Source organism: Macrobrachium rosenbergii, chromosome 3 (genome assembly GCF_040412425.1).
Source record: "Macrobrachium rosenbergii isolate ZJJX-2024 chromosome 3, ASM4041242v1, whole genome shotgun sequence".
Classification (NCBI taxonomy): domain Eukaryota; kingdom Metazoa; phylum Arthropoda; class Malacostraca; order Decapoda; family Palaemonidae; genus Macrobrachium; species Macrobrachium rosenbergii.
In genome coordinates, this window is record NC_089743.1 from 44,297,774 (window position 1) to 44,313,976 (window position 16,203).

A 16,203-nucleotide genomic window follows, 5' to 3' on the forward strand; every position below is an offset into this window, starting at 1 on the left:
TACGTAAAATAAGTCTAATCCTTCGGGCCAGCCCTAGGAGAGCTGTTAATCAGCTCAGTGGTCTGGTAAAACTAAGGTATACTTTTTTTCTCTCATATAGTAATAAACAACTCCTCTACATCTGGTAAACGTAGATGAATCAGCTTTTAGTGAAACAATTAGAAGCAGTGATACACACAATTGATGGCATAGACCAGTGGACATGTGCCTTAGGACTTAGAATTATGTCATGCTTGGAAAACATTTTCATGCGAAATGATCAGTAAAAACTAATCTTGTTTTATTTTGAACACTGTAAAGGGAAATGAAAGCAGGCGTAACTTAACAACAATTTATTGCAAAAATCAACTTAATAACTATTTACAACGATATGAAAATAATAATAATTAACAGTGAGAGTAGGGTCTATGGAAGACAAAAAAAAAGGGAGTTTGATTACCTCATCTTTTGTAATGGGAAATATAAGAAGCCAACATCTGACCTGACCCCAAGGTCAGAGCAATTAGGCGAGCTCTATCACTTAGGAAATAAATACAACATGAATAAATACATACAGGAATAACAGGAATACAGATAATAACCATCAATACAGATTATTGCGGGAGTCTAACTGAACTTTGATTTTTTTAAGTTAAAAAAAAAAGACATTTGCATTGTTTTTTAACTAATAAAGTTGGTGTTCAAGCTTTCCATTCGAAATTTGATGTTTGTTTAGGCATAGATTGTTTATGTGTTGGCATATCAACTAAATAATACAACTGAATGCCTAGAAGAATATAGGGCTAAAACTGTCTTCACGCTCTGGTGGTTCAATACTCAATTTACGAACGTAAAGAAGTTAATTTTTTAAGTTGATTTAGTTGTCTATTCAATCTTCGCTTTTGAGAATGGAAAGATTCGTTTGGTATAGTACTGAGTGCTTGGATAATAATGACAAAAATAAAGAAAATTTCGAGAAATAAATTAGGCCGAGGGGGCGTTGGGGGGAAGCAGTCATCATCACTATGTTCAGAATGAAAATACCTGTCTTGAAGCAGATAGAATATATATATAATGAAAAACAAACCCTTCTGTTTATATGATAACCTACGGCATCTACTGCTCACAAAGTAACAACAACAAACAATGTGACGAAACAAATAAAAACAAAGAGCTGTCTTTGGTCCAAATGTCATGGAAAAAGAGGACAGGAGAAGGAGCGGAAAGAGATGTTATGTCAACCCGTTTTGATTTCATTGATTAGAAGGTCCTTCAGGCAATTGACGAAAATAAGATTTGTGGATGTGTCTCTGAAAAAGAATTGGTGGCTTCGAAAGAACTAGGGAAAGATGCTAAAGAATTTTCTGTAAAATCTCAACTGACTTGTAATACGGGAATCTTACTTGATACATACTAAGCTTTACAGTTAAGGAATTGTCTGTTTGAATGTACTGTATATACTGTTCTTTCGGCATGAGGTAATAAACTTGAAAATTAAAAGTATCTTTCTTCCCACAATTTTACACTTCCCATTCTAAGGACGACGGGAAAACTTAGCAATCTCGAATAAACATCACTACGATCATTGCCAAAAAAAAAAAAAAAAAAAAAAAGGCGGGGTTCAGAAGGACTTTGAAATATGGAAAAGCTGAATAGTCTTGCGTCGTGTTGTCGGCCATTAGCATCAGTTTTACTTTTTTTCTTGATAGAGTTTGTTTCACGGTGAGTCCATTAACTCTGGTGATTCAATACCTCGCAAACTCCTTTGTATACGTGGAAGCATCCTTTGGTTACACAACTAAACACAGAAGAAAAATAATATGCGATACACAAAGGGTAACTCATGAGAGAACTCCAGTAGACGAAGAGAGGGAGGGGGGAAGTATGGTAGCACGTATACCCCCTCTGGCTGGAGGGGACGTGAGTTACAGATGGCAATGGGTGATTTTAATCCTAGGGCGTTGGGGAGTCTTCATTCATTCATTCATACTTCTCGCCGTATCTGGTGTATTGCTTATACGCTTCTTTATTATTATACTTGAGATTCATTTTACTGAAAAGAGACGTCGAGGAATTTCGGTGAGTACAAGGCAAATAAATTCTTCATACAACGTTAAAAGATTCCAGTTGTTAGGTTTTCTTTATCTTTTAATGTAGTTTATCAACTTATGTTAGGTTAGAGTTCATATGATTAGCAATCATTTTTTTATGGATTCATTTAACTCTATCAGGTATTTTGTTATCATTAGCTTTAAAAATTTATTATGATTTAAGTGAAATTTATAATAATTCATTTAAAATTAGTAAGCTTATCACTTTTAAAGTAAACAAATCGAGTACGAGAATTGCAGTGGCCTGAGATTTAGAAAAAAATTAGAATTTTTGTCATTAGTGATAATTTCCATGATGGTAAAATTCTTTGCTGAATCATAAATCGTTTAAGTAAGTTGACTCTGACAGATTAAATAATCATTTAGATATTTTCATTATCTAAACATTTATTAATTTTTCTCGGCCAATGCAATTTTACTATTTAATTTTTTTTTTTTAGCATTTTACAGCTTCATCTCAGGATAAATCAGACAATTCATTATCTCGACAAACAAAAACATAAGTACTGCATAACTTTAGTTATATGATATATTCTCGTCTTTGATATTAACTTGATAATTGTTGTCAGATCATATCCTAATTTGAGCTGAATTATTATCTGTGTTTTCAACATTTAAGAATCACATCGTTAAAAGCATTTCTTAAAAGTACAGACACTTGAGCTTAAAATATCCGACTACAGGTTTTTCACTTGCAAAGAATAAGCCTGGATTAATTTTCTAGCTTACAGAATGAGAAAAGGCTCTCTGATTATTCATACTGGTCTGAGCGTTAGTTGAGACTTTGGCATTTGGACTTTGGCATTCAGACATTGGCCTTTCATTGACAGCAAGTCCTGATCTGAGCGGCACAAGTTCCAGATTCCAGGGAAAAATTCCTTGAGAATGAAGACCCGGGAGTCGGTTTTGAGTCAATTTAAAGCACTGACAGAAAACACTTAATTATCCACAGAAGCTCAATAACAGATCACAGTGGAGACGAAACAGTGAACAAAATACACGCACGTTCATTTACAAAACGACACTGATGACATTCAAAGCAAGGACAACAAATAAAACATATAAATAACTAGTGACAAATATAACACATAAAAAGGACACAGTAAATATATATATAAACAAAGACAGTAACGTCACACTGTACAAAACGAAGATCCTGGAAAAAAAATGGAGGCGTTATTAAGTCATTTCAGTTTAAGATTAGTAACTTCTGATGTCAGCTGATGTCATCTCATGTGTCACTGCTGGCTGTCGTTGGAGTCACTTGTTTTTTCAGGACAGGCGGGTCAACGTAAGTGCGAAAGTAAAGGTTTCAAGAATGCGTAGTCTTTGTTCTTTGTCGAGGTTTGTTGTTTATGTTCCTTTCCTGTTTAATATTTGAATTTTCTTTGTAGGATAAGTAACTGATTACCTTGAAAAGAAATTTTCAACTACTTTCGGTTTTCATTGCTTAAACAATTTCATTTCTATTTTGGTCGTTTCCTTGTCCCATCATTTGCATGTCGTTCAACATACAATTGAATTTGTTTTGGGATTATATCGCATTGCTTTTCAAGTGTGTGTGTCAGCATTTTAAGGATTGCAACGCTGCCAAGCCTGTTTGCTTGAAAGCTAATATATTTTTCTACTGTTTGGTTTGCAAGGTGGTATCTCACAGTGCTTCTGTGAATGAGGTATTGTAAGATCTTTCCTGCTTGGTTAATCCCGAAAAATCAACGCCCAGAGGACCTTCATCACGCATAGCCTTTCTTTCTTTCGAACGAAAACTCGATTCAAACAGAAAGAGTGAACGCAGATACGCAGATTTCCAATGACTCCTCGAGTTCATATGACGAAAGAGGCAAATAAGGATTTCAGCCTCATTGCAGTTCTCCAAAGCTCCTCCTTTCTCAGCGACTTCTCAGGAGCACTGGAATACCGTTTGATACTTTGGAGATAGAAACTAGTATACTCTGAAAAAGAATATTCTCTACTCTTCTCCCTTTGTTCATCAGGTTTGTATTTAAAGTTTCCTTAGGGTACAGTTGCGTGAAGAAAAATGAGGCGTGTATTCGACAGATTATGAAGAAAAATGCGCTTGATCTACTGGAATCAATGATCAGTGTAACAGAAATAAAGAAATTCATTGAATAAATAAAAATATGTTCAAATCTGGATCTATCCTCTTTCTCTAATGTTTATAAAAAGGGGGTCTTGAACAGGAGCGTATGAAGATCTTAAATACAAATAGTGTCACGAAAGACTCATCAAATAAGTGTTGACAGTGTCGGCCAAGAGGGTGAAAGCAAGTAAAACGGGATGTATGGATTCATGAATATCTAAGAATGAACTTGCTAAATAATGTTCATTTCCATTTCAAGCATCTCCTCGCAGGAATGGCTCTGAATCTTGGAAGTATGAAAAGTTGTGTGGAATTATGATAAAACTATGAAATTTATGGAGAGAAATATTTGAACTAGTGTGGTGGAGATACATTTCGCTTGTTTCAGGAGAAAATACCATCACCAACATAGATAACGGATAGATTCCCGCATTCGTGCCACCAAGTTCTCACACGTTTCTTCCATTTAACCCGAAGAGTTAGTCACAACCTCAAACCCTGACAGAAAAGAAATATACAACTGACATTCTGAACTGATTATCCACAACATGTTAAAGGATGGTAAGCAGCGTCAGACGCAAGGAATATGGGACTAGGGTTTTAAAGGACAGACGATCACGAAGGAGGAGGCTGAGAGTTTACAGACATCCTACAAATGTAAATATCCTACGGGAAAGCACACGGAACCAGTAAATGCATTTGGACATCAAACTCATTTTCTCCCGAGGCTGAATTTCTGAGGTTTCCCTGCGGCAGATGCTTGTCATTGGTCGGACCTTTGTAAAACAAGGTGCTTCTTCCATCAAATCAGTTTTTAAGGGGGCTCTTTTCTAACTGGTAAACAAAAAATTTACTTCTTTTTGCATTTCCTGCCTTTTGTCAGCTCTTGTTAAGTGAATTACGGTGCGTGTTGTGAAGTCAGAAACTTTGCTTTATTTGGAAAGCACAAGCGCGTAACCACCAGTCAGTTATTCAGCCTCAGAGGATGCTTCTTCTGCCATGCAACCCCCACTGGACGACTTTGCCCAGAAAGCTCTCAACGTCCCGACAGCATCCGAAAATGAGATTGGAACACAAGGGATGCAGTGTTTGCTTTCGGCCCGTCATTGTTGTTTCTCTAAATGGGGTGGTTCCTTAAGGTCGCCACTAACGTTCAGTTAAACCTGCGCAGTTATGCCTGCACAGTCGGCCTGCACAGGCAAAACTGAACCTACTAACGTTCAGTTTTGCCTGCACAGGCATACCTGCGCAGGTATAACTGAACGTTAGTGGGTTCAGTTTAGCCTGCACAGGCCGACTGTGTAGGCATAACTGCACAGGTATAACTGAGCTTTAGTGGCGGCCTTAAGTGGGGTGGTTCCTAAGTCTTTTCTTTTAAATGTCTCTTTGCTGATTTAAGCAATGTTTCCCACTGTCTCTGAGGCAAATCTCCAGTAAATATTACACCTCCTGATAATCCCCAGGGTGATGCCTAGGGGATACAGGGAGGGAAAAGTGAATGATAGTAAATAACTGATGATTTTCAGCAGAGAGTATGGTATCATTTGCTTGATTCACAAAAGAATAAAATAGAAAGACCTAAAGAACAAAAAAAAAAAAAAACCCAAGTTTCTTATGGAATAATGAGTAATCTTGTCTGAAAGATATGTATCATGGTTCTCTTGGTGGATGGATAATCAACTGATTGATAATGGAAGTCAACTTACATGGCTTATCATGACGGACCAAAAATGAGTCAATCGGATGAGGGACATAAGGTTCAGCTAGTAACTTGGAGAGAATTATTACTCTGAAATCCATGGATTGCTATGCAGAACTACATATGTAGAGAGGTAAAACATGTCATGACTTGCACAAGAGCCTTTGTGTGGCTGGGATGACATTTACAAGGCATGAGATAGTAAACAACAATGATTAATGCTATGCTCAAAACTCTACTTTGGACATCTATATGCAAGAGTTAAAGACAACACTGGACGGACGTATTTATAGGGTGCGTGAGGGATGGACAAAAACACACCTTTCGTTTAAAACCGAGTAATCAAATTCGTCCGCACTTCTGTCGATGTGTTCATAAGGAGAGTATTTCCGTCTGCGGCGGACTATGAAGGTACTTGGTGCAGCTCCTACTTGAGGACTAGTCCCCAACCCACCAGCCCCTGCTGCCCCTCCTCCCAGGCTGGCTCCTCCTCCTACACTTGCCCCTCCTCCTAGGCCTGGACCTCCTCCAAAGCCTGCTCCTCCTCCTAGGCCTGGACCTCCTACTAGGCCTGGTCCTCCTCCAAGACCTGACCCTCCTCCTATGCCTGGTCCTCCTACTAGGACTGGTCCTCCTCCTAAGCCTGGACCTCCTGCAATGCCTGGTCCTCCTCCCAGCCCTAGGCCTCCTGCAATGCCTGCTCCTCCTCCTCCCAGACCTGGACCTCCTATAATGCCTGGTCCTCCTCCAAGGCCTGGTCCTCCAGCTAGACCAACTCCTCCTGGGCCTCCAGCACCAGCCCCGACTAGTGGCTCAGCAAAATCTCCAAATAATCCAAATCCAAAGCCACCATCATCAGCTGCTATGCCAGTGGCATCTCCAAGGCCAGCTCCAAGTACTCCAGGGCCAACTCCAGGGCCAGTTCCAAATCCTCCACCATCACCAGCTACTCCAACGACTGGAGGGGCAGGAGGAGGTGGAGGAGCACCTATGACGGGCACTTGAACTGGTATAAATGTCGGTTCTCGAATTCCAGTTGGGCCGCCACCACCACCTCCAGCAGCTCCTATAGCCACAGGAATTGCAACTGAAGGGGGGATCGCAATGGCTGCAGCGATGGCGGCAAGAACCCCTATTGCGCTTAACCATGCCAGCCACGCCAGTTCATGGACCTATCATGACCAACTCATCAATATAAGGGACATACATACATCTCCAGCGTTGGTGAACCAAAGAGCCCCAGGATTTTTGAAGAATACCAAGAAGATAAGTAAGGTGAATATGATAGGATCTACTGGAAGAGATAAGGCATTTGCACATCCTCCAAAGGAAGAGCAGAAGTATGTAAGAAGAAAATAACTTTTGAGACAGAATAAAATGAAGGGTTTTAGACAGTGAAACAAGAACTGGAATGAATTTCAGCCCCATTTTTTGTTGTTAGCAGAGGGGTGAATCCGAGAATAAATTATACCAATGCTTTGTTGTGTTGAAGTCGTGAAGTCATAGAGAAGTGGGATATTTGCATTCGTCTGATGGAAGGTCTAGTCCTGTTTACCACTTTGTACAACAGAGGGGAAACGATAGTCATAAGAAGTGGATGTGTGACTGATAGCACAAAGACAAACCATTAGATTAGATGGACAGGAAGTATTGTTGGGGAAAAAAAAAACATGAGTAAGTGAGGGTAACATGAAATCCACAGAAAAAGTTATGAAAAGTCTAGAGATGATTTTTTTTTTATCAGAATTTAGGATGAAATGTTCAAAAGGAATTTTAAAAAGGTATCGAGGAATTTAGACAAAGTTTTAAGTATTTATAATAATTTCTACAGACAACTGAATGGTATGAAGTTCTTAGCAAATTATCAGATGGTCAGCAATTGATTCACATAGAGGTTTTGTAACCCTTCATTCTACTAAGCAGAAATACTTCACTTGTCTGTAGACTAGAGGTCATTTATGACGTAAAATCAGTTGAAAATTAATACTAACATTTAAAGTGGGAAATGAGTTCAATGCTGGTAGCTTTAAAGTGCTGAAATTTAAAAGAGTTTAGAACACATGCAATTAAAATGTTTTATCAATTTAAAAAAATTTTAATATTCAACTTTAAGGGACTTTATTTAAAGATTTTTAGTACTTTTACTCCTTCTGCGACTAAACCTTCGATGATCATTGTCTGATTACAGTGGCTGTTTAATAAGAAAAAAAAATTGTTTTTCCTTTACGCTCCATTTTCATGTAAGGGTCGGTGCCTCTCATTACATTCAAAACCATCATACTTTTCTATATCCCAAAAAAGCAATAGAAAATGCAATGTATACGATAAAATTATTACAGGCCAAATAACAAAAGCAGAGAAATTTTCACAGTTAAATAAAAATAGTTCTGTCAATGTTTAATTTTCAGTTCTGTGAAATCTTAGGCGCAGGCGGGAGACATTCTCTGGTACAGCAAACCGCCCCCAGGTACCAGTTCTTTGAAATTCTTGGGCATTCCTTTTTAATGTCTTCTAAAAGACGCTGATAGGTCAAGTTTTTAATCATGTGATCTTTTCCAAGGGAAAACTACAGAGAATATTTAATGATGATGATTGTTTCAAATCCTCACATCGAATTATGTCTTAAGCATCCAACTCCACGTCTGGTCAAAATTTTTTTGTCAAATACAGTAACAATTATTTAACTTGTCCTGAAAAGATTTGCTCACACAAAATTTTTGGATTACCATCCCTAAAATTATGTTCTTACTCTACCTCCAATTTAGGAATAATTTTCTCAACCGATCTGCATGCAACGAAGATTAATGCTAGTGTCCTAAGTCCAGGTAAGTCCCCAGGAACAAACTTTGATAAATTCGGCCCCTGACTTGGTTTCCTATGAGAAGGAGTAAATTTACAAATTATTTCTTATTGAGGCGTTTATCTTTTTTTTTTTTTTTTTTTTTTTTAAAGCCTCACCTGTACATTGTAAAAGTTGACATCCTCGAGGTAGTGCTCCTCCTGGTCGGCACAGCCGTGGCACCTGCCTTCTTCCTGAAGTTCCAGCATCCTTCTCGCCATCTCCAGACCCTGGCGCGCCTGAGAAGCCCAGTTGGAGATGCGACTGGCGTAGTCGTTGACTCGCTCGCTCCATCTGAGGGAGAAGAAGAAGAAGAAACAGATTGAATCACTCTTGTTTTTGGAAGAAAAGCGAACAGTTAAATGAATAATTCATATCTGGAAATAAAGAATAGGAGAGAGATATGTGCTTTTTACACAAAACAAAGGACGAGCTGTTTATTTGGCACCTGAAATTCACCCAGTGATCTTTCAGCTGGTGAACTTGCCGTGGCAGATATACTGATGGAAAGTTGTAAACTGTAAGCAAATTGCTAACAAATTAAGAACCGTTAAAACAAGAGATTATGTACACGTTTTTCGTTCAGTCAACTGACCAGTCATAATCACCAATGACTTTCAATCCATGCAACAAAATTTATCATCTAGCATTGTAAAAATACAAAATAATTATATCTTGGTTCACCATTTGTCTGTGACCTCAATCTCGCCCTACCGGACTTCCCTTGACATAGAGGAAGATCTTTGCTTTTCCTAAAGGTAACATGGCATGAAAAGGTAGTATGGGTTCCTTACCTGCGGTAATAGTTCTCAGGGTATTGGATATCGATGTAAGGGCGCTGACTGCCATCCATCCAAGTTTCAATACGCTCGGCGAAGTCGTATACGTAGTCTGAAATGGGCTCGTACAGGTACGACCTGACTGGCTGGATGACGTAGCTCCTCATGGGGTCAATGACGTAATTATCAATGGCGGGACTGACGTATGATCGCCACACGGACCCCAAGGTTCGAGCGGTTTCCTGTCAGGTAATAATAATAATAATAATAATAATAATAATAATAATAATAATAATAATAATAATAAAGGTTTAGGTTTGCCTAGGTTTACGTCTTCTTTATATGTCCTTAGGAAACTTGATATACCACCTAAGAAGATTGTAAGGAGAATAGAGAAGACTCTGTATAAATCAATAATAATAATAATAATAATAATAATAATAATAATAATAATAATAATAATAATAATAATAATGAGTGATGGAGTGATTCAATTTTAACTCGTTGTTTTGGTACGAACAGTTATGTGACGTTTGATTGATATTAGAAATAAAATGCATCATCATCAGTTTGAGGAGAGAGAGAGAGAGAGAGAGAGAGAGAGAGAGAAGAAAGAGAGAGAGAGAGAGAGAGAGAGAGGGGGGGAAATAAGTAAAGAGAGAATGAGAGACTGACAGTGATATAAGTTATTAAAAAGTGTAAAGTAATCAGACGGAGTGAGAGTCAGGAAAGGAAACGAGAGAGAGAGAGAGAGAGAGAGAGAGAGAGAGAGAGAGAGAGAGAGAGAGAGAGAGAGAGAGAGAGAGAGAGAGAGAGAATAATGTCGACCTACCTCGTCGCTCATATCAGTGAAGATCCTCTTGATCATCATGTTGAGCTCGGCGGTCTCCTTTCCCTCGTAGATCTCCTGCATGGAGTCCATGAGGAGGGTGACGTACATCTGCGACTCGAGGTCGGTCTTGTACTTGGCCAGGCTCTCGTCGATGTAGGCGACGGCGTCCCGGAGCTCCTTGCTCTTCAGGATGGGCTTGACGGCCGCCTTTAGGATCTTCATGCTGACCGCCAGCTGCTTCTTGTCCATCTTGAAGGGCAGCTTGAAGGGCAGGCTCTGCAGGATGAGCTCCTCGTCGGACATGTAGTCCGTCTCGTTCTGGTAGTCGGCCTCCGGGTAGGTGACGTCGTAGGGCGCGTCGCTGAATTCCTCCTCTCCAGTCTTCCCGGCGGCGGCGTCATCCTTCGGGGCGTCCGACATGGCGCTGTTGAGGCTCTGCCAGGGGCTGATGGGGGACTCTTGCGCCAGTGTGCCCACGCTCAGGCACACGAGCAAGCCCAGGAGCATCATGTTTTTCTGCGAAGAAGAAGAGGCGTTGAATGAATAAGGCCTTCGACATGACAGGGAACTGGGTATTATGGCTAGAATAATTATGCACCAGTAAAACCTAAACGCTTTAAGAGTTGAAATAACAATGCCTTTGAAAAGACAAGGAACTGGGTATTCAAATTATGATAAGAATCATTATGCACCAGTAAAAACAAAACGCTTTAAGAGTAGAAATGATAATGCCTTCGAAGTGACAAGGAACTTGGTATTCAAATAATGGTAAAAGGCATTATGTACCAGTAAATAAAAATGCTCACACCTTCATAAAGTTGATTTATATCAAGTCCTTTTTTATTTTTTATCTGACAGCAATAACTGAGTCACACCTAATACCACAAGAACAACATAATTTCTTGTTAAAATTATATAGTTATTATTATGGTGAGTGTTAGAGAATACAAACTGCAGTCAAAACTGCAATTGTTTACGCATATTAAAGCTATCTGAGAAAAAATCTACTGGAAAAGTGTAAACAAAAATAGTCCTCTATATATGCATCTATATGCACCTATGCATCCAAGTCCATGACCCATTTTCTTTCTATGAAGTTTTAGATTTTTTTTTATCTCTCAACAAATGTTTTTTTCGTTCTCTATTGATGCTCCAGCAAAGGTTTCAGGTTTCAATTGTCAAACTTCAGCAGATAATTTTTCTTGTGTAACTTTCCCGTTCAATTCGTGTTTCTTCTGGGATTCTGAGAATCCGATATCTAGCGAAATCTTGAACGATGTGTGGTATAATGGTATGTATTTTCATTCACTTCCCCCCCACCCACTCTCTCTCTCTCTCTCTCTCTCTCTCTCTGGTGAGTTATATTTACACAGACACACACACACACATACACACACACACACACACACACACACACACACACACACACACACATATATATATATATATATATATATATATATATATATATATATATATATATATATATATAAATTATAATGTATGTATGTGAAGATATGTATATAATGTATGTGTGTGAGTACGTGTGTTTCAGTAAGCGTTCAAATCATTGAATATTATGTATACATCGAAGTTCAATTATTCTACCTCTTACAAATAAACACACACACAAAATTACACAGTCCAGGTGTACGTCGTAACCAGATGTAAAAACTTCGACCACAGAGATCAAATGTTTCCTATAATTCATTCAAATTTTGTTAAGGAAAAACTACGGAAGCTCCCAAGATGCCATTCACTACCAGTACGCAATTGTAAGTTTATGATAAAGAATACCGTAATAAATTTAATAAATTTCCTTGTGCTATACTAAAAGGTTTTGTCGCAAAACGAATAGCCTACAGTGGCTGCGTTTGCCCTTCCGGAAGTTATAATTTTACAGCTGATAGCAACAAAAACAGTAGGAATAATAATAATAATAATAATAATAATAATAATAATAATATAATAATAATAATAATAATAATAATAAATAACCATTGTTATCATTATTGCTATATTTAGTTAGGGAGTTGAGATAATTCACTCGATGATCATTATATAGTTCATTTTACAAATAGAGAGAGAGAGAGAGAGAGAGAGAGAGAGAGAGAGAGAGAGAGAGAGAGAGAGAGAGAGAGAGAGAGAGAGAGAGAGAGAGAGAGAGAGAAGCCCATAAAAACTGGCTTCCTTGGCCAATTACCAAGGTCCCTCCTTGATGTGTGATTATAGAAAACGAGGTCAATATTCCCTAAGAGAAAGTATGTCATGTGTCGTAGAGATTCGAAGGGGGAACCATTCTAGTTTTTGTCGGTTGAAAGACACGTTTTTCTAACCTTTTTTTTTTTCAAATTATTTATTTATTTAAAACATGTTTCTTTCATTCTTTGGGTAGTTAGACGGCAGAGCGATATTCATGCTTCGTAGGAACCCATATAAAACCTTAAAAATGGAAAATTTCGGATGATTAGGGAAGAATTGCTTCACAATAAAAGGTAAATGGCGGTAACGGAATTACATGTTGAACTTCCTGTTATATCTTCATAAATATACACATCCGTACGTATACGCTCACATATGCACACATATATATGTATAAACTCATATATTTATATATATATATAAATATATTTAAATTATATATATATATATATATATATATATATATATATATATTAAAATATATACAATATAATTATGTATATAATATTATATATATATATATATATATATATATATATATATATATATATATATATATATATATATATAATTTCCTGATTTAGAATCTGTTAAATTTATTTAAGAGACGTTGCATTCAATTACTTAAAAAATAATCGTGTGCCTGACATACTCAAATAGAGAGAGAGAGAGAGAGAGAGAGAGAGAGAGAGAGAGAGAGAGAGAGAGAGAGAGAGGTCTAAAAAAACTGGAGCGGCGCCTTGAAATTATGTCAGTGGTGCTAGCTCCTCTAGTCTCCCTAAGCTATAGGACTTAGGGCACGCCTCACCCTGGTCACTCCAGAACCTGTATCTGCGGATTCCTTTCTGGAACGCGTGGCCGATAATTTCCAGTTCATCTGCTTCCGTGTTTCTTCCAGACTTCCTGATGGCTCAGCGGTCAAAGGAAGCGACAGGACTCTCTCTCTCTCTCTCTCTCTGTGTTTATATATATATATATATATATATATATATATATATATATATATACATATACATATATATATATATATATATATATATATATATATATATATATATATATATATATATATATATATATATATATATATATATATATAATATATATTTATATATATATATAATATTTATATAATTTTTATAGATATATATATATATTTATATATAAATATATTTGAATATTTAGGTAATTTACCAGATACGTATATCTATACACACACGGACAGATATATATATACACGTATATATATATATATATATATATATATATATATATATATATATATATATATATATATATATATATATATATATATATATATATATATATATACATACATACATGTATGTATGTATAAGCTGCTCGTGTGTATATTATATGTAAAGAGCCAGTAAACAAAAATAAAGCTACGAATAAAAGTCGGAATTATGTATGATCGGATAACAGCCAATTATGTCGTTACAACCAATAATTCATCCAAAATAGCTTTAAGGCAAATGGATATTTTAATGTGGTTAATAGAGAAAGAGCTTAAAATAATCTAAACTAAAGTCTCTCATTTTTCGGTAACAATTTCCCACCAATATCTGGCCATGTTGACCAGATCTCAAATAAACTTCAATTATTGAATTTAATGAATGTGGGACGGATGACTCATCAAATTTTTGCCCACGTATTAAAAGAAAAAAATATTTGAGGGATGTGTTTCTCAACAAGTTTTAGAGAAGATACATAAATAAATAAAAAAAAAAGTTATATTCAATCAGGTGACTGACCTACTGAACTTCAAGAGGACTACTCTATACCTGTCTAAGATGCCTGTGTGAGGTATTTGGCACATAACCCAGCGACGTTCTTCTGTCCTCTCTCTCTCTTTTGTAGCATTAGGAGAGAGAGAGAGAGAGAGAGAGAGAGAGAGAGAGAGAGAGAGAGAGAGAGAGAGAGAGAGAGAGAGAGAGAGAGAATCTTTCGAAGCATGAGGAGCAAGCTTTGATTTAATCCAAAAAGGTGAATCAATTGACGCATCCAGTATAAATAACTGATATTACTCTGCAAAAAGCTAACCTTTGATCATAAACGACCTTGTCTCTGGGACGAATACTGAGCCCTTTTAGCTCATGAATAAAAAAACATCAGACCAACTACGAGGTACCTAAAGACGGTTTCTTGGGCCCAACCCCACGCGGGAGAAATCGTTGTTACTATCCCCTTAGAGTGCCGACAGCAAAGGTCGTTCATCCAACCCTCCCCCCGCTCCCCGACAAAACACGACTTTCTTTCTACGTACCGCTTAGCGCTGAATTTGGCAGCGTCCGTGGACTTACGGTACATGGTTCTAGAAGTCTCTCTCCGTCTGAATTCTTTCTAATTTTTTTAACAGGTTAAAATGTATATCAGTTTGCATCTTAGACGGGGAGTATTCCGTGCCACTAGGCAATTCTCTCTCTCTCTCTCTCTCTCTCTCTCTCTCTCTCTCTCTTCTCTCTATTTTACTAGCTAGGTTACTGACACTTCGTGGTTCGACCTGGGCCCGCAAGAGAGATCTGGGAAAAGTGCCTCAGCTCCAAACGTAATTATGAATGTGGAAAATGTGAAAAAGAAAAAAAAATTTACTTGAGAAAGGCTGATGTACACGGCCAGTTTTTTCCCTTGTTTTCTCTAATCTAATATTTTTGCATTTGTTCGAGATTTGTAAAGTGAAAAATCTGTGAGAGACTTGACTGTTGGATGAATAAATGTGTGCGTAAATGGAGTTACATATAAATAATTAAGCAGAATGGAAAGAAATTAAAAGGTATACTTTGACGAAAGATGGCATTGCCCGTAAAGCAGGCTAAGACCCATTAGACCGCTACCTACAAAGTCTGAATAGAAATGCAAATAATCGATGACTAGAGAGCAAATAGAAACATATCATTTAGCGAGGAATAAAAAGGCGTAACCGGCAGAACGCAGAGACGTCTCATCGGCAAAACAGAACAGGGAACTTCGACAGGAAACCGCAGAGGTTAGGAGTTGGGATTGGCAAATCCACTCGTGGATATCCGTGTCTGTTTCCGCCGGTCGGGAGGCGAAACACTAATCATTATTCTAATGCCTCTTCTTCTTCTTCCACCTCCTCCTCCTCTTTCTCCTCTCCCTCCTCCTCCTTCTTTTACAGCGCTTCCCGTATAATTCAGAGGCCATAGACTCACTCTGCGCGACTTTCTATAGGGGCCAAATAGATTGCTGTCTAGTGGGTGATCGACGTTCTCTAAAACAAAGTCAGAATGACTGTCACTTCCTCCTCCTTCTCTTTCTCCTCCTTCTTCTCGTCCTCCTCCTTTCCCTCCTCCTCCTTCTACAGCGCTTCCCGTATAATTCAGAGGCCATAGACTCACTCTGCGCGACTTTCTATAGGGGCCAAATAGATTGCTGTCTAGTGGGTGATCGACGTACTTTAAAACAGTCATAATGACTAACAGTGACGGATGCGTTTTACAGCTCTTGATTTCCTGACTTTAATTAACTTCTCTCTGTCTCTTACGGTAGACGGGATATCGCTACGCTTGTTATTATAATAATGAGAGTTAGTCAACTTTAATCAATCATATGGATGTGAAGAGATTGTCTATTGTCTAAAATGTAATCAAGACTCTAATAGTTTTGAGATTTTCAGAGG

At 37.7% G+C, this 16,203-nt stretch overlaps 1 protein-coding gene across 1 annotated transcript in view; it reads right to left on the reverse strand.

The window, feature by feature from the left end:
- Nucleotides 1-317: 317 nt before the first annotated feature.
- Nucleotides 318-16,203, reverse strand: part of LOC136854885 (uncharacterized) — a 23,380-nt gene continuing 7,494 nt past the window's right edge. The window contains exons 2-5 of the mRNA XM_067131418.1: nt 10,341-10,856; nt 9,524-9,750; nt 8,849-9,023; nt 318-2,032 (exon numbers count right to left, since the gene is read on the reverse strand). Coding sequence (XP_066987519.1) covers nt 2,030-2,032; nt 8,849-9,023; nt 9,524-9,750; nt 10,341-10,856 — 921 coding nt within the window. The 3' untranslated portion in view covers nt 318-2,029. The remainder of the gene's footprint in view (nt 2,033-8,848; nt 9,024-9,523; nt 9,751-10,340; nt 10,857-16,203) is intronic.